The sequence below is a fragment of the Salvia splendens genome, chromosome 19 (genome assembly GCF_004379255.2).
Source record: "Salvia splendens isolate huo1 chromosome 19, SspV2, whole genome shotgun sequence".
Taxonomy (NCBI): Eukaryota; Viridiplantae; Streptophyta; class Magnoliopsida; order Lamiales; family Lamiaceae; genus Salvia; species Salvia splendens.
In genome coordinates, this window is record NC_056050.1 from 195,493 (window position 1) to 214,581 (window position 19,089).

General features: G+C 44.7%; 1 protein-coding gene and 1 pseudogene across 3 annotated transcripts; one reads left to right on the forward strand and one right to left on the reverse strand.

Annotated features, from left to right (window-relative positions):
• Positions 1–651: 651 nt before the first annotated feature.
• Positions 652–6,002, reverse strand: LOC121778656 (annotated as a pseudogene).
• LOC121778657 (protein FATTY ACID EXPORT 2, chloroplastic-like) lies at positions 5,921–19,068 on the forward strand. 3 transcript variants are annotated; one of them, XM_042176042.1, is made up of 4 exons: positions 5,921–6,056; positions 6,185–6,233; positions 6,334–6,402; positions 18,040–19,068. In XM_042176042.1, exon 4 carries the CDS (start codon positions 18,174–18,176, stop codon positions 18,867–18,869), a length of 696 nt encoding a protein of 231 aa, XP_042031976.1. In that variant the 5' UTR covers positions 5,921–6,056; positions 6,185–6,233; positions 6,334–6,402; positions 18,040–18,173; the 3' UTR covers positions 18,870–19,068. The 3 variants fall into 3 exon arrangements, with proteins under 3 accessions (XP_042031976.1, XP_042031977.1, XP_042031978.1); XM_042176043.1 differs by lacking the exon at positions 5,921–6,056 and having other exon boundaries at positions 6,093–6,233; positions 18,134–19,068; XM_042176044.1 differs by lacking the exons at positions 5,921–6,056; positions 6,185–6,233; positions 6,334–6,402 and adding an exon at positions 17,288–17,333.
• The last annotated feature ends 21 nt before the right edge of the window (positions 19,069–19,089 follow it).

Below are 19,089 nucleotides of genomic sequence, written 5' to 3' on the forward strand. Positions count from 1 at the left end.
CTCTTTTTCCAACGCTTCCATCCTTTCCGTTTGCGATCTCGTCATTTTCAAGTGAGGACGGGATCCGGCAGGTCGGACCAATTGTTAAGAACAGAATTGAAAGGAAAACAATTGTAGAAATTCTTTATTCAATCGGCAGTGCCGCCCAAGCCCCAGGCTTTTCCTTGATACAATATATATCCTTTTCAATCATAATCTCCTAAACTATTAATAGGGAAATAATCATAATAACCGACTTTCCCCCCCAACAGGCGCATCATAACCGCCCCTTATTCTATTTACAAGATACACACTCCTATTTACAAAATACACACTATTTACAATATTTATACTAATTACACAGCCCACGAATGTAGACTCAATCCCGATCCTCACGCTTCTTCCTCCTTTGATACACTATCAAGGGCTTTCCCTGGTTGTCACCCTTTCGCTTCATATCAGTTTCATTCTGTTTCAAGTCCATGATCTCTTGTGTCGTTCTACTTGGTGCTTCTGAGATGAGGCATTTTTTGAATTCTCTGAAAATTAGGGTTGCAAAAATAAAAAAAGGACATGATTCAACAAAGGTTCAATATTGTTAAATCACTTCACTTCACTCAATATAGCATACCTCAATCGTTTGAATTCTTATGATAAACACAAACAATAATGTTGATTGAAAGTATATATAGATAATGGAAACGAAAGTATATCATACTATATGTTGGTAGGATGAGCAAAGAACTTCGAACAATAAATTTCACTCGTGGAGTCGCAACAAAAAAAGAACCATTGCTTCCAAAACAAAGAGCGGACCCTCGACCTATTTGAGGAAGCCACTGCTTTCTCGATTTTGAGAATGGATTGTCGATCATTTGCACAAATGAACATTAGGACAGCTCGTCTACAAGAATGGTGGAATCATTGCCAACCCCAAGCTCAACAAGGGTTGCCATATCATCTTCAAGCAATATAGGTAAGGGTGAACCCTGCAAAACCACAAATATATATTGCTAAGAAACTGGTTCTATAAGATCAGTAGATCACACATGATCCAAGCAAAGGAGGTTGCATTGAATCAGACGTTCCTGTGGTGAGCAATTCGCTATGAATAGTAGAAAATATTCAAATTACATGCTCTTGCAAATACTTGAACTGAAAGTTCAGCAACAGTGAATTGGATATTGAATTCGAAGGAAATAAAGGGAACTGAGGCAATTGTTCAATTTCACAAACCTCTTCTTCAAGAAAAAGTATAGGCTTGACGGATTTTAACTTGAAGAAACTCAAGCATAAGTTCTTCAGCTTTCCAACCTGTTCAAAAGTGTGCATGCATTTTTAACTTAAATAAGCTCATTAAAGGGGAAGACGTCTGCGAGAAACTGGTAGTAGAGCTATCACCGTGGCAGTAGAAGGCAGCTTTTTAACAAGAGGGGTCTTCTCACCCATCGATGCTCCAACACATTTCAAGGTAATAGCTGCATTGGCACGTTTAAACTTCAGAATACAATTTATATCATAAAGATTATTCATAACAAAAGGGCCGTACAAATCAATCCAGAAGCCATCTTTTGAGGGCCCGATGCCTCTGTTGTTGGTCTTTCGTCATCAAGTCCATGGATCTTTTTAAGCTCATAAAACCTGCTTATCAGGTTCATAAAATTGGATTCACCAGACAATTAATTTAAGATGAAATGCCACTGATAAATTGCAATTTCAGCTCTGTAGCCATTGTTTAACTCTCTTCCTTGATTTCTCTTTTGCATTATTCCATTACGATTGATTGTCAAGCATTATGTATGCAAAAAATAAGTGTAGAGAAACTTCTATAACGAAACAAATATTTTAAGGATATCTGAAATGTGATAAAGAGCACAAACTATAAAACTTCTATAACTGATTTTCCTTAAACTAGCAGGATTTGTAAGAGCTTGCTAAAACTGATGTTTACCTGGGATGGAGTCTCCTAATTTCGTCCAGGTCACCATTACACTTTGACATGACCAAACGAACGTACCTGCATGTAAAACAATACTGAATATAATGCAATCCGAAAGGGGCTGCTTTCTTAGTGTTCAAGGTTTTAATTGTTGTACGCCTTTACACAAACACCTTTGGTGTAATTATAATAAAAAGCTCTCCAACATTCTAAACCACTAGCAATTATATGACGCATGACAAGAACTTTGGGGGAAAATGATACCTAATTTCAGAGTCCTTTCGTTCTTGAGGACCAACCTGTAACAAAGAGATGTACAGACATGACCATTACAAGAGATCCCCACCCTTCTGTCACCCAAGAAACAAAATACTACTAAGTATCTGGAGCTAACCTCACTTCCATTAAGCAATCCCATTTTTGCTATACGAGCGATAATGACAAATCTAGCAACTCCACCTTTCCCTACATCTGCAACTGGATTCCCAGAAAATCTAATATCCTACACAGAATATATAGCAATTACCATCAAGGACGTGTATTTCACAACAAATGAACAAGTTTTATCTCGGCAGAAGATTAAACGGACTAAAATGCCTGCGCAGAAAACATCAATAACTGTGAAGTGAATGAGCTGCACTGATATGAACATTCAAGAGTAGATTCCTCATGAGCAAAACCAAATGATCATTCACTTTTCCGATCATTTTTCACAAGCTCCTAGAAATATTCCGATCATTTTTCACTAGATCCTACAAGTTTTCCGATCATTTCACAACCTTTAAGGATATATTGTCCAGAAAAGTAATGCTCACCATCAAGTTAGGGAATGAGTTGAGTGAATCCAGAGATGGTAGGTCTTCAATGTTGTTGCCCCCTGAAAACAGTGAGGAATAAGACCCTTCTGAATCAAAAAGTTACTAATAAAAGAGGGTTTGCTTTATAGAATTTAATGTTAGTACCAAGATAAAGGCTACGCAAACTCTTGAAAGGTACACTACTCCTTTCTTGAGACCCATTGCCACATTCATTGGATAGTTGATCTAATTTACCACAATCAGGGTACGAGATGCAATTCAAATTATTGTTGTTCAAAAAGAGCTGCTCCAGTCTAAAACATAGAAACCTCATGTAATCTTAGTAACAAAGCAGACGTAGCAATATCTATTAAAATTTTTAAAAAATATCTAAGCACTCCTTCATTCTCACTACCTGTGTAACTGGGAGAATTTTACGATCTCATCCCAAGTTGATATACAGTTGTTATCAAGGTTAAGCAGTCGTAGGGTATCAAAACCTTGGACAAAATCTGAAGACATTGGCTGGACAATGGACAGTAAACAAAATATATTATTGGAAATAAGGGAAGAAACGAAGAAATAAAACAAACCAATGTATATTGGTGATCACTGAATACTAATGACAGATATGTGGCATACTTGATGGTTAAAACTTTCTTGCAACGCAATGTAGTGTAATAACTGCTTACCGTTATTTTTCTTAAATGATTTCCCATGAGATGTAGCTCTTCAACTTGTGTGAGTGCATCCTTTAGAGCTTCCATCTGGAATTTGAAATGAATCATGCTTATAAATGATTCATTTGAGTTAGAAATCTTTGAAAACACCTAAACTCCAAAGCATTACCTGATCCCAAAGGACTCCAGTTTGGTTCAAGACTAAAATGCGAATGTCTATGCGGCACGGATACGGATACGCGTATCAGTATCCGAAGGATACGGATACGCGGATACGGCTCTTTCCCAAACAACCCGATACGCGGATACGTTTTAACTATTTTTTTAATAAATAATAATAGTGCATAATAAATTACAAAATAGATATTCTAATGTTATTATACAAATAAAAATAATAAAATTACAAAATATTAAAAGCTAAAGTCAATTTCTTTTATGGTCGATTACACCACATCGATTTTTTGGTTATACTTATCCATATTACCAATAATATTGATCAAAATATTTATTTATAGTTACAAAATTAGACAAAGTTAATGGAGTAATAAATTGGCCCAAAAAATGAGCCCCAAATATACTCCTTTTCCATCGTGACTACTTCTTGCCCAATTCATTCTCCCATTTCCAATTTTCTTCAATCCCTAGTTGAGGCAATAGCGGCGCCTCCCCTTTCTTCTTCTTCTTCTTCTTCTTCTTCTTCTTCTTCTTCTTCTTCTTCTTCTTCTTCTTCTTCATATCCGATTAACTGTCAATTTTGTTCCCAAATCGGATTGAAGTTCGTAAATTGAAAGTTGCGAAGTTCTTCGACAGAGATGGACGTTGATTTCGAAGAGGAGAACCTCAGATCTTTGCAGATAGAGGAGGATGAAGGCCCAATACGGCCCAGCTCGCGGATACGCCGAAGGATACGTATCGAATCTGAGGTTTCCCGGCCCAATACGGCCCAGCTCGCGGATACGCCCAGGATACGTATCGACGGTGTATCCGTCGCGTATCGGTATCGGATACGTATCCGATACGTGATACGGCAACAGGGTGGCGTATCGGTGTTATATAGGCGAATGTTGCTTAGTTGGGGCATGCAAAGTATAACAGGTGACATGGAATCATTGGATAGATTAAGTGCGGTTAGAGCAGGCAATCCTTCACAGATGATGCTGATATCCTGCGATGACAGGCACAAAAATGACTTTTATCCAACAATGCGAATTTTAAATAAAAGAACTACCATCGATTGTGCACCGCATAAGACCATGTAAGAAAAAGTCTCAAAAATATTGACAATACAAGGAATCCCCTAACTTATTAACCACATTTGACTAATTGATAGGTGCACAGTGTAACAGGAAAGGAGCACATACATTCCAATGAGAAAGTAGATTTCCAGTCAAGTCCAGCTCTTTAAGATCTGCCGAGGAAATATAGAATCCAACAAATATAGTATTACAAAGACGCAGACATATCGAGATATAGAGGATAATCTATACACAGCCATAAAAATATAGGAGTCTCTGAGTGAATAAAAGATGACTTCAGGCAGTGTCAGTTGATACGAATCACAACATAGGCCAAAAAGGGTGGATTCAAGAAATAACAACTTACTAGGTAATGTCGAACTGATCTTGTCCCTGGGTCCAGGAAAACTGACTCCCAAATAAGACAAGGACGCAGTAGCCAATTCCTCAAACCGACTAAATTTGTCTTCGATTTGGTGTTTCCCAAGAAGCTCAATGGTCACCTTTTTTATTTCTTGCAGAAAGGACATACATCTCATCTAATAGCAACAGTGTGCAAAAACCCACATTTCAGAAGATATTTCACAAGAATATTAAAGAATTAAAGTTAATAGTTAAAGGACAAAGTTCATAAATTTCAAGTTGATAAATATCAAAAGACCTTCAAACATAACACAGTAGTGACAAGATAATAAGTAAACCACATTAACTTGTTCGGTTGCAGAAATAGTTGAACTCATATCATGCTGCAATTACCAAACAGTTAAATATCACACCAACAACGAAACAATACATTTCCAGATATGAGCATAGCTGCAACTTGTTACATTATTGGATCTTATTTTGTCATTCAAGTCATACATATACTACAACTTATAATTGTCTATCCTAAGTTGCTACAATTACGTATAGATAAAACAAAGGCTCCCCCTCTGGAAATACGTATAGTATTTATGCACAATCATCTGAAAACAAGTTGACATTTTGATTAGCAAACAATTAGAGAATCAAATTTGGAACTTCCTTTGAGTTGAGCTACATACCTTCTTCCTCTTTACTCTTTAGTGAATTGAGCTCGATAGCGAGTTTGGAGTGCTTCCAAGAGCGAGAAGCCGGAGCTGAGATTGTGAGATCGCACGAACGACGCCGTATGGAGGCCCCTCGCCGTGAAGTATCTGACGCCATTGTGCGACCCGTCGTGCTTGCCTTGGCCGTCGGCGTCCCAATAGACTCCCACCCAATCACCGCCGTAACCCTCCACGGGGCCCACGTACCTCACCGTTCCGACTCTTCTAGGCTGCCCAGCAAAGTGCACCCGCTGCCCCACCCGGAAGGAATCGGTTTTCCGGGTCAGATCGCTTGAGGTCTGCATCTTAAGAGCATCGTGCGGATGTCCCGGCGGAGTAAAAGTGATGATTAAATATTTGTTCGCTCTCTCAACTCTCTATATTTATGTTCCAACCCCCATTGTTTATACATATGTCAAATAGATCATAGGAGCATATAAATTGACAAACCCTAACATCAAATTGACTTTGCACAAAATTATGGCAGTAGCGAAATCGGATGGCTAGAAGAGTTTCTTCAGAGCTGTTTGTAAGCAGTATGTCTTGCTCCTGCTCTGTTACTCTTATCTTTTAGCTTATTCATCGCTTTTTCGATTTTGAATTATTCTGCGTTGATCATCTTAATTTGGTCATTAGGGTTGTCGTTTTACATATCAACTGGAGAATTGGAGAAGCTATTCTCGCCCTTTGGCTTAACTGAACAAGGTACAAATTTGTTATATTTATGTCTCACTTCATAACAACCAAGATAATACTATTTGTGTCTTTGATATGTGTATTGATGATTCCGCGAATTATTGATGATGATAAATGCTCGTGAAAATAAATCACGACACAGAGAATTTAACGTGGTTCGATTTACTGAGGTAAATCTACGTCCACGGGGAGAAATGGGGGCAGGTTTGTATTGCTTGATCTGCCAAATACAGCTTACAACACAGACTTGCTATATGATTGTTTCTCTAGAGAGATTCTAACCTCTTCTATCAGATCTAAGTTCTATTTATATAATGAACTCAGATCATGGCTTGCGTCACCACCCTAAGTCGTGGATGTCGTGTAGGTTATGGCCTAAGATCGTGGGTGAAGCGTAGGTCATGGCCTACGATCGTGGCCTGAACTGACATCACGTGGTAGTGGGTGTGTTGGACATCCGGTATGGGTCCACTAACTCCTTGTTCGGTCGAATACCGAGACCGAACTGCTTTGGTTGCCGATCTGAGAGTAGAGCTTGATGCCGACCTGAGAGCAGAGCTTGATTGGTTGGCTTTTACCGAGCTGTAGGCTGAGGCCGAACTCTTTGGTAATGCCGAACTGAACTCTTGGGCTTTGGGCTGGCCGAGCTGTCACTGCTATTGGGCTTGTTTAGTACGTACCCCATCACTACCCCCCCCGAAAAGCGAAGTGATTCATTTCGGCGAAGCGAGTCACTTCGGCATTCTGGAAAAGGGTACGGGGGAGGCTGAAGTCAGGGGACGTGCCCTGCGCGTGACTGCATTAAATGCGGCATTAAATGCGACAGTAAAATCCGGCCGTTGAATCCTGAAAAGGTGGGATATGAAACGGTGCGATGATTTGAAATCTTTTCCAAATCTGATAAATACCGTCTTTCTTCATCATTTGAACACCTTTGCTATTGGCTTCTTCTGCACTCTCTATCTTCTGCGTGAAAAATTTCCTTCCGCTTTCAAAAATTTCTTCAGACTACCTTCACCTTCAAAAAGTAAGAAAAATGTCTTCTTCTTCTTCTTCGGAGTCGGGTAGCGTTAGGAAAGGGGGTAAGGGGTCTTCTAGCCGGAAAGAATCCGGGGAGAAGACCGTAGAGTATTTTCACAGTATCTTGAGTAAGGATACTGTGATATCCCTTTACGAAAAATACTCTTTTCCTGGGGGGAAGGCGGTGGTACCTGACGGTGATCACAGGGCTGACTCCCCGCCGGAGGGTTACGTCACCGTGTACGAGGCCTGCTTAGAATGCGGGCTTCGTTTCCCCCTCCCTTCTGCCTTTATAGATTTACTAGATTTTTTTCAGCTTCCTTTAGGCCAGGTGACTCCGAACTCTTGGAGGCACTTGTCGGCCTTCGCTGCCGAACTCCGTAGGTTAGGAAGGGATTTGTCTTTGAAGGCGATCCTTAAATTCTTTCAATTTAAGAGGAAGGGGTCTTGGTTTTACTTGATCCCTTTACAGCCCTTTAGGGCCTTTTGTAAAACGAAGTGGCCGAAGTGGCAAAATCGCTTCTTCTACTATGATAGGACCGCGGCTCCTAGTTTTCCCTGGAGAGGGCCGGAGTCCGTTATCCGTCACCCTCGGCCTGAACCGTTGGACGAGCTCGATGGCGAGCTCAACAAGATTCCCATAGTTAGGAAACAATACACGGAGTCTGAGCTCGTCAAGGGCGACGTCGTGTTCGACATCTCGTCTTCGGACGAAGAGGCCGAGGGTGAGGATTTCTCTTTATCTTTATGCTCTACTGCTTTAACGAAGAAAATCTGACTTTGCTTTCTTGCTTTTTGGCAGTGTTCATGTTGAATAAGGCTATCAGAAAGTCCTCCGAGCTTGTGGAGCCGGAGAGAGAGAAGGCTACCAGCTCGGCGCCTGATGCCGAGAAGAATCCGAAGAGGCAAAAGACCTCTTCGGGTCCAAAGAAGCCGGAGTCGACTTCGGCAAGCAAGAAGGGGAAGACCCAGAAGCCCCCAAGGGCGCCAGAGAAAGACGTGGTCTTGGCGCCTCCTTCGGAGCATATCTGTGAGCCATTTTTATGGCCCACGGACTTCGCCGAGGTGAATTGTCTTCTTGATTCCTTGGCTTGGCTTGTCTTGTATTTTTGGTGCCCTCTGTTAACTTTTTTCCTTATCCATTTTCAGAGGAATGATATGCTCTCCAAGCTCGTAGCCGTCGAACTCTCCAAAGCGTCCAACGACTATGCCGAGATGCAGAGGAAATTGGCGGCTGCTTGTCACCGGGCCGAGCAGGCTGAGGCAAACTTTGAGAAAGCCAGGGCTGCTAGGATTTCGGCCCAGGATGAAGCTCAGTTTGCCAAAAACCAGCTCGTCATCCAGCGAGAGCAGACGAAACGGAGGGATGCTGCCGCCGTGGTTGCCCAAGGAGAGGGTCTCCGTGCCTACACGGAGAGACTCTTTTTGAGCAGCCAGTTCTCGGCCTTTGTCGGTAGTCTGGTAAGACTAATTGCCGATAAGGGCGAGCAGGGGCCCGACGTCGTGCTGCCTCTGTACAGCCGAGAGATAGCTGCTCGGCTTCAGAATCTGCCGCTCCTTGAGGAGCTCGCTTCATCCTCGGTCCTGCTTTCTGCAGACCGAGTCCGGAGTTGTCGAGCTGATCGGGACGAGAACCTGGAGGCTATCTTTGCCTCCGTGGGACCCGTTTCACCCGCTTCGACTTACAACGGAGAGGGTGAGGCCGAGCCGCTGGAGCCGGAGGCCGAAGTCGAGCGGGCCGGGCATCCGGAGGAGGAAGCCGATCAGGAGGCGGAGGCGAGGCCGGCAGGAAGCGAGGCCGAGGCTGAGGTAGCCCAAGAGAAAGAAGCTGTACCAGACCGAGGAGCCGGAGACGAAGCTGGCGGAGTATGATTTCGTCTCCCTTCTCTTAGTCTAGTTTCTTCCTTGTAAAATGGCCTTGAAGCCCTAGTGTAAAAAATTTTCCTTGTGAATGAAAAATTCTCTACACTTGTCTTCGTATAGCTTTGCGTACTCGCCTTTACTCCTGTTGTATTTTACTATCTGCTCGGTACAGCTGCCGAACTAATATAGCTGCTTTGTACTCAAGGAGATGGAGATACTTCACTGGAAACGGCTGTACTCTTCGGCTTTAGACGAAGCTGAGAGAAGAGCTATAGCCGATCAGACGAAGAATGACGAGCTTCTGGCTCGTTTAGTGAAGCTGGAGGCCGATAATAAGGACTTAGAGTCCGATAAGAAGGATCTGGAGGCCGAGCTGAATACGACCATTGCTGAGAGGACTGCGTACGAGGATTACATCCGTGTGCGCGGGGGATTGACCATCTCAGATGTTCAGAGTCGAGTTGACGAACTGTGGGAGGAATATCTTGTACTCCGGAGGAACAATGCGCTGGAGAGCTCGGCTTGCCAACAAGTTGTGAAATCATTACGGCGCTGGGCTTCTCGGTACGACATTGTTCTTTCTCGGCGCCCCTCCATAGAAAGATTCCTTCGGCATATCGTGCCAACAGATGCTCGCACTCCAGATCAAACCTCTGGTTCCCTTGTTCAAAATCCTACTCCCAGCCAACAACGAACTCCGGAACAGCCGGAAACGTCAAGACGAGAACGGGCTCAGGAGCAACCGGAATCGTCAAGACGGGGACGGACTGAAATTCGCCGAGGAGTTGTGACTATGAGCGAGCAAGATCAGCAGATGCTCATTGCAGAGACTCTTCATCGCCGAGGTGTTAGGACTTCTCGGGCTCGGGGAAGAGGCGTTGGGTCGAGGATAGCATCTCGTCGACCTGCTTATTCTTCATCTGCTCGGAACAACCGAACTCGGCTTCCAGAGGATTTTGCAGATAGGTGGCTTAACTTCAGCAACCCTGGACGGTAGAATAGTCCTTTGTAATAGCGTAACGCCATTTTGTAGGGTAGCGGAGTTGTATGCCGAACAAGATTTGATAAATGAAATTTTGTTTTCGCTTCTAACACTGTATTTACAGCTTAGCGAAAAAATTTCATCGTACTTGTCCTCGGTCTTATGAAGTAAACTTCTTTGACCGGACTTGGTCCTTGGTCTGATGAAATAAACATCTTTGACCGGACTCGTCTTTGGTCTGATGAAATAAACACCTTTGACCGAACTCGTCTTTGGTCTGATGAAATAAACATCTTCGACCGGACTCGTCTTTGGTCTGATGAAATAAACATCTTTGACCGGACTTGGTTTGTGTTCTAATTTTGCGATTTTTGTCGCCGGGATCGAACTTTCCCTTGTCCTAATTCGGCGAGTTTTATCGCGTGGATCGGACTTTCCCAGTTAACCGAAGTGGTCTTATGCAGTAAACCTCTTTGACTAGACATGGTCATCCCCGGTCTTATGAGGTAAACTTCTTTGACCGAACTTGGTCGTCCTAATTCGGCGAGGTTTATCGCGTGGATCGGACTTTCCCTTATTGCAGTTCGTATCAGACGAAGTGCTTGTTAAGCTGAATTGCGGTCTTGTATCCTCCTTGGAAGCTTGGACTCACAATCGTTGGCTTATTGCAGTTCGTTTCAGACGGACTGCTTGTTAAGCTGAATTGTGGTCTTATATCCTCCTTAGAAGCTTGGACTCACAATAGTCTTTAATAATCGATCTAAAAAGGGGATCAGTCTTTAAAGAACGATATACCTTGGTACCATTTGTAAGAGACGACAAGCACATAGGGACAAAACACATAGAGAAAAAATGAAAAAGACGAAAGAAAAAACTTTAAACTTTTTATAAAACGACAAGTAAAAGGTGCAAGTAAAAAACAAACAAATAAAAACACATACCCCTATGACCGAACTAGACACGAGACGGACTGACCGGACTTGTCTCTTACAAGTGGAACTTCTTGAGGTTGGAGACGTGCCATGTTCGGGGTACTTGTTCTCCTGACATGTGAGTCAATTTATAAGACCCTTTGCCGAGGACTTCTGACACCCGATATGGACCCTCCCATGTGGGTTCGAGTTTGCCCAGCTTTTCTGCTCGGCTTACTTCGTTGTTTCTCAAGACGAGATCTCCCACTTGAAATTGAAGCTTTTTCACCCTTTGGTTATAATACCGGGCTACTTGCTCCTTATACTTGGCTGCTTTTATGCACGCCAATTCTCTTCTTTCTTCGGCGAGATCTAGTTCTGCTCTCAGTCCGTCGTCATTCATTTCTGAGGAGAAATTTAGAGTTCGGGGACTGGGTACGCCGATCTCCACCGGAATTACGGCTTCAGTGCCGTACACCAGACTATACGGAGTTTCACCGTTGGAGGTTTTGGGTGTAGTTCGGTAGGACCATAGGACTTGAGGGAGATTTTCTACCCATTGTCCTTTGGCTTGTTCTAACCGAGCTTTCAACCCTTTCACCAGAATCCGGTTCGTTACTTCCGTTTGTCCGTTTGCTTGGGGATGGGAGACCGAAGTGAACCGCTGTTGTATGTTCAGCTCTTGGCACCAATTCTTGAACGTCTTGTCGGTGAACTGAGTCCCATTATCCGAGATGAGGATGTGGGGTATGCCAAATCGGCACACTATGTTCTTCCAGACGAAGTCCAATGCCTTTGAGCTCGTTATCGTAGCTAATGGTTCAGCCTCCACCCACTTCGTGAAGTAGTCCACGGCAACGATAAGGAATTTCATTTGCCGAGGAGCTTGAGGAAGTGGTCCCACTATGTCTATGCCCCATTGCATGAAAGGCCAAGGGCTTTGCATAGTGTATAGATCGGTCTGCGGCATCCTTGGGACATTTGCATGAATTTGGCACTTCGTACACTTCTTGACGAGCTGCACTGCCTCTTGTACCATGGTTGGCCAATAATATCCCCATCTCAGAACTTTTTTAGCTAAAGCTCTGGCTCCGATGTGGCTACCGCACGATCCTTCATGAACTTCTCTGAGGATGTAGTCCGTCTCTTCTGGTCCTACGCACCGCAATAACGGCTGGAGGTAAGACTTTCTAAAGAGGACTCCTTCATGAAGTTCGTACCGAAGAGCTCGGCACGTGATCTTCCGAGCTTCTCTCTTATCCTCGGGCAATTGTCCTTGATCCAGATACTGCAAGATCGGCGTCATCCAGTTCGGCGAGCTGGATACAGAATGTACCTCGGCTTCATCAATGCTTCGATGCATTAATTCTTCCGCCTTTGAGCTCGGATCTGAGGCCAACTTACTTAAGGTATCTGCTCGGCTATTTTCCGCTCTGGGAATGCGGATTATCCGAAAATAGGAGAAACTTCGGCTGATGCTTTGCGCTTTGTCCAAATACTTCTTCATTCTCTCGTCACGGGCTTCACTTGTACCCAACATGTGATTTACTATGACTTGTGAATCATAATGGACTTTGAGAGATTTGACGAGTAGACTTTGCGCTAACTGGAGTCCGGCCAGGAGGGCTTCGTACTCGGCTTCATTATTAGTAGTGGGGAATAGGAAACGAAGTGAGTAGGTTACCTCGTGTCCGTCGGGAGCGACAAGTAAAATACCAGCTCCACTTCCCATCTTGTTTGAAGCTCCATCTACGAATCCGCTCCAGCAGTCCGGCGGCTCTACTTCGGATTCCAAGGGTTGTGCTAGTTCGGCATTGGCAGAATTCTTCTGTTCGGCAATAATAGGAATTGCTTGATCGAACTTCGCTTCTGCAAGAAAATCTGCCAAGGCTTGTCCCTTGATGGCTTTCCGAGGTAGATATTCAATTGTGTGCTCTCCCAACTCTATAGCCCACTTGGCGATTCTGCCCGATGCTTCTGGCTTGGTCAAAACTTGCCGAAGAGGTAGATCGGTTAAGACGCATACCTTGTGAGCATAGAAGTATGGCCGCAGTCTCCTTGCTGCATTTACTAACGCCAGAGCAATTTTTTCCAGAGGTTGATACCTTGTTTCTGGACCTCTTAATGCTCGGCTTGTAAAGTAGATGGGAAACTGCTTTAGGCCTTCTTCTCGTACAAGCACCGCGCTGATGGTTTGATCCGATGCCGCTAAGTATAAGAATAGTACTTCGGCTTCGGCTGGAGCAGAGAGAATAGGAAGCTCGGCTAGATAACTTTTGAGCTCGTCAAAGGCATTTTTCTGCTCGGCTCCCCACTCGAACTTTGGTGCCTTTTTCAACACCTTGAAGAACGGCAGTTGCTTTTCGGCTGCTTGGGAAAGGAATCGACTCAGTGCGGCTAGACATCCGGTTAGCCTTTGCACGTCATGTATGGACTTCGGCATTGCCATGTTCTGAACGACTTGAACTTTTGAGGGGTTTGCCTTGAGTCCGTCTTTTGAAACCCAACAACCCAGAAACTTTCCCGAATCTACCAAAAAGGTACACTTTTGGGGATTAAGTTTGAGGTTGGCTTTCTTGAGCACGTTGAGAGTGGACTTGAGGTTGTGCTCGTACTCCGAGGTGCTTTTGCTCTTGACGACTATATCGTCAACATATACTTCGACTTCCTTTCCAATCAGGTGCCGAAAAAGCTTGTCTACCATCCTTTGATAAGTGGCTCCGGCATTCTTTAAACCGAATGGCATCTTTTTATAAGCGAAAATGCCGAAATCAGTAATGAAGGCCGTTTTTGAAGCGTCAATCTCATCCATTAAAACCTGATGGTATCCTTTGTATAGATCAAGAAAACAAAAAATTTCAAAGCCTATCAGAGCTTCTACTTTTTTATCTATGTTCGGAAGGGGATAGCAATCTTTGGGACAGTGCTTATTTAGATCGGTGAAATCTATGCACATCCGCCATCCTCCTTCCTTTTTCTTGATCATGACAGGATTGGCCACCCACGAAGGATACTTCACTTCGAATAACACATCCGCCTTCAATAATTGACGGACTTCGTCATGGATGACTTGACTTCGTTCTGCCGCAAAGAGTCTTTGCTTCTGTTTTATCGGCCGGACCGAAGGATCAATATTTAAACGATGAGTGATTACCTCGGGGGGCACTCCGGTCATGTCCAACGGAGACCATGCAAAGACGTCTTTGTACTCCTTGAGGAGCTGGATGGTTTTTTTCCCGAAGTAGAGGCGTTCCCGCGAAGCCGATCTTAACCGTTCTGGATGGATCGTCTTCGTACAGCTGAACTGTCATCGAGTTCGGCTCCGGTATGACTTCGGTCATCGCCTCTGACTCCGGCTGCTGTGATTGCTATGCTTGGTGGTGCCGATCTGACTGCTCGGCACTTCTAAGCGCAATTTGCAGGCATTCCTTTGCTCTTTTTTGGTCCCCTCGGATGACCGCTATCCCTCCTTTAGTAGGGATCTTGATGGTGAGGTGATAGGTGGAGCAAACGGCCCGAACTGTGTTGAGCCAGTCTCTTCCCAGGATGACGTTGTACGGGGACCGAGCTTTTACCACGAAAAACTCAATCATCGTACTGGAGCTAGTAGGCGCTTTCCCCACCGTGATCGGAAGGCTGATAATACCTTCAGGGCGGGTGTCCTCCTGGGCGAAGCTCTTCAGGGGAAGCGGAGCCGGGCTGAGCCGAGCTGGGTCCACTTCTAGTTTGTCGAAGCACTCTTTAAAAAGAATGCTGACTGACGCTCCTGTATCCACAAACACCCTGTGGATCAGTTTGTTTGCCACTCCGGCTTGGATGACAATGGCGTCTTGGTGAGGAGAGATGGCCGGGACGGGATCAGCATCCGAGAACGTAATCACTTCGTCCTGCTTCAGCCTTTTATGCGTTGGCTCCTCTCGATTGGAGCCCCTGCGCTCTGACTTCAGGGACGACTTGGTCTTCCCGGCAGGGAGAGCGTCAATAGTCAGGATTACTCCATCATATTGCGGCTCGTCATCGTCTTCGGGATCCGGCTGCCTTTTCGGATCCTGAGGAGCGCAGTTCGCACCTCTCTGCTTCTTATTCTTCTTTGACTGCTTGCTTTGGTATTTTTTCAATGTCCCTGCCCTCACAAGAACATCGATACCTGCAGCCAAGTTTCTGCACTCCTCGGTATCGTGACCGTGGTCTTGATGGTAGGAGCAGTAGTTATCCTGGGGTCGGCGCGCGGCAGATTTCGTCATCCGCTTTGGCTTTTCGAACAGGTCGGAGTGTAGTTCGAAAATTTCCGCTCTCGGCTTGTTCAGCGGTACGAACTGAGCGGGCGGCTTCTCGGGATTGAGACGGGGTCCCAATCTGTCTTGCACCGGAGTCCTTTGAATCCTTTCAAAAGGAGTTCGGCGAGGATGTCCCTGATCGCCAAAAGGAGTTCGGCGAGGATGTCCCTGATCGCTATGATCGGGCTTCCTCCTGTCTCCTCGGGACGATGAGCTGTCTAACGACCGTTTGCGACGGTCTGCCTCATCGGCTCGGGAGTACTGGTCCGCAATGTCCCACATTTCCTGAGCTGTCTGCGGACCGCACTCAACGAGCTTCCTGTAGAGAGCTCCGGGCAGGATTCCATTTTGGAATGCCGAGATGACAAGCAGATCGTTGAGATCGTCCACTTGCAGGCATTCCTTGTGGAATCTTGTCATAAAGTCGCTGATTTTTTCGTCGCGACCTTGACGAATGGAAAGCAGCTGAGCCGAAGTGATTCGGGCTTCCGCTTTCTGAAAGAACCTCCTGTGGAAGGCATCCATTAGATCTCGGTAAGATCTGATGCTGCCCTGGGGGAGGCTATCGAACCACCTTCTCGCGTTCCCGATGAGCAGCTCGGGAAATAGCTTGCACATGTGGACCTCGTTGAGACCCTGGTTCGCCATGTTATATTGATAGCGCCCCAGGAAATCGTGAGGGTCCACGAGCCCGTCGTAAGTCATCGACGGAGTTCGGTAGTTCTGTGGTAGGGGAGTTCGGGTGATGTCGTCCGAGAACGGAGTCTTCAGTGCTCCGTACACGGCGAATCCGATATCTCGTCGGTATGGAGGAGATTGAGTTCTCCTGTGATTCCGGTACCGAGGAAGATCAGGAATATGTCGGGGTTGAGGATTCTTCTTCCTGGAAGACACGGCACTACTGCGGTAGTGACTTTCATGTCTGGATGAGGAAGGAGAATCCTCCGTTTTCGTCTTCGGCTCTTGGCTCTTTTGCAGGAAGGCTAAGAACTCATCCTGCTTCTCAGCCAAGAACAGCTTGACAGCCTCATTCAGATCAGGCTGCTGGGAAGACTCAGTGGGACGATTTTTGGAGCGGCCTGTTCCTTCGCCATGAGAACTGGTGGTGGATTTATCCCTAGGCTGTTTTCCAGACCTATGGGATGGATTGGCTTCCTCCGGGTTCTCACGGGCAGGAATGCGGGTATTCTGCGATCTGGTATGCATTTTTTGGGTGGAAAAAATGGATCAAAAATTCGCTTTATCACAAATTTTGTTCTTCGTTTCCCACAGACGGCGCCAGTGATGATTCCGCGAATTATTGATGATGATAAATGCTCGTGAAAATAAATCACGACACAGAGAATTTAACGTGGTTCGATTTACTGAGGTAAATCTACGTCCACGGGGAGAAATGGGGGCAGGTTTGTATTGCTTGATCTGCCAAATACAGCTTACAACACAGACTTGCTATATGATTGTTTCTCTAGAGAGATTCTAACCTCTTCTATCAGATCTAAGTTCTATTTATATAATGAACTCAGATCATGGCTTGCGTCACCACCCTAAGTCGTGGATGTCGTGTAGGTTATGGCCTAAGATCGTGGGTGAAGCGTAGGTCATGGCCTACGATCGTGGCCTGAACTGACATCACGTGGTAGTGGGTGTGTTGGACATCCGGTATGGGTCCACTAACTCCTTGTTCGGTCGAATACCGAGACCGAACTGCTTTGGTTGCCGATCTGAGAGTAGAGCTTGATGCCGACCTGAGAGCAGAGCTTGATTGGTTGGCTTTTACCGAGCTGTAGGCTGAGGCCGAACTCTTTGGTAATGCCGAACTGAACTCTTGGGCTTTGGGCTGGCCGAGCTGTCACTGCTATTGGGCTTGTTTAGTACGTACCCCATCATGTATGTTATTGATAAAACTATTTTTGAAGAATTGGTTGTTTTTCTGAAGATATGAGTATGTTTTTTAGTTATGTATGTTAATGTTGCAGTAAGGCTAGTCAAAGATCCTAGGACCCAAAGGCCTAAAGGTTTCGGTTTTATCAAATATGCACGTGAGATAGATGCTAAAAATGCACTCAAAGCTATGAATGGCAGGGTAATCGCCCTTTTGCTAAGTGTTGTTATGCTCCATATGATTTTTGTCTCATCTTTTGAATTGCATTCTTGTTTTTTGAATTACTTTTGTTCATGTGGGCGATGGTGTATTATAGATTGTAGTCTTGTTCTCCCTTGGTTCAACCAAAGTTTCATCAATGTTATTTTAGATTATTCTCCTTTTATATGGTGGCGTAGACCATGAACTGGTTCTTAAAAATGACGTGGCTTTAGGAACAAAATGAAGTATGTCCTTTACATGTATGATTGGCGTTCTTGATCTCTGCTTTCAGTTTTCTCGTCTTTCGTAGTTTTGATGTTTCATGATCTTTGGCAACTGGCAAGTATTGAAGTTGTTAAAGTATATTCTTAGTGTTCATGTAGACGACGGTGATTAAATCTAGGACTTGCGAATGTGCTCCTCTCAATTTCTCCAATCTTCATGAAACTGCATCAATAATATCTGTGTGGAATTACCTTATCTGATTCGTCCAGTTGTGTGGAACTGCAGGTAGTGAATAGCAGGTTGATTTTTGTAGAATTAGCAAAAACCACAAAACCCGCGGAAACATCTTCCTGATTGCATGATAATTTCTTCGACACAGTTTTGGAGACAAGTATACTGACATAGATACCTGAATCAACATGGGAGAACTCTTGGCATTTTCTCAGTCGACTTTGCTGTTACTACCCCGGTCACCGCTCTGCTCTTCAAGGAATCATCATCTTTTCACCTGTTTCAGCCGGTCATCGCTATCAGTAACTACACCCATCACTCACCTGTCTAACGGTGGGCGGAACCAGTGTTCTTGGAGGACTGTGGTTGGAGTCGTTTCAGACTCCAAGGTGCCTACCACCTTTACAGTTGATTCAGCTGGGGAAGGCGTTGATATTCTACCCGACTCTGGTGACAGCATTGGTGGAGGTGGTGGCAGCGGTGGTGGTGGAGGTGGTGGCAATGACGGTGATAATGGAGATGGGCAAAATGAAGATCAAAGCCATGAGAAAAAGGGAGGCATGTCGATGTCCCAGAAACTGACACTAGGCTACGCTGCTTTAGTTGGATTTGGTGGAGCAATGGGATATCTCAAGGGTGGAAGCCAGAAGTCACTAATTGCGGGTGGAGTGTCAGCTTCAGTGCTGCTTTTTGTCTATGCCATGCTTCCATCAAACCCTTTTCTCGCATCTTCAGTCGGTCTTCTTCTCTCCGCTTCTCTTCTTGGAGTGATGGGACTGCGTTTCAAGAAGTCAGGGAAGATCTTTCCAACTGGCGTGGTCTCTTTTGTTTCGCTAGTCATGACTGGGGGCTATTTCCATGGAATTCTTCGTGGCCTACACTGATCCACAAGGCCGTTGGCTTTTCGCCTCAACAAGCAGCAGCGAATATCATGTGTTGTTGGATGAAACTCTGCCTTTTTGTTATGTAAAACTCAATGTTGCTGCATTACGTCCAACTGAATCATCTCTCCCTTGCAATAATTTATCTTAAAACTAAAAGACTATTTATATAGCCTTTAATTATTCAATTTTTAATCTGGAATTGATTTCTCCGAATGAATTT

Excerpts from the sequence above, each read along its gene's own strand:
- LOC121778657 (XM_042176042.1), top strand. The coding sequence starts at position 18,174 with ATGGGAGAACTCTTGGCATTTTCTCAGTCGACTTTGCTGTTACTACCC.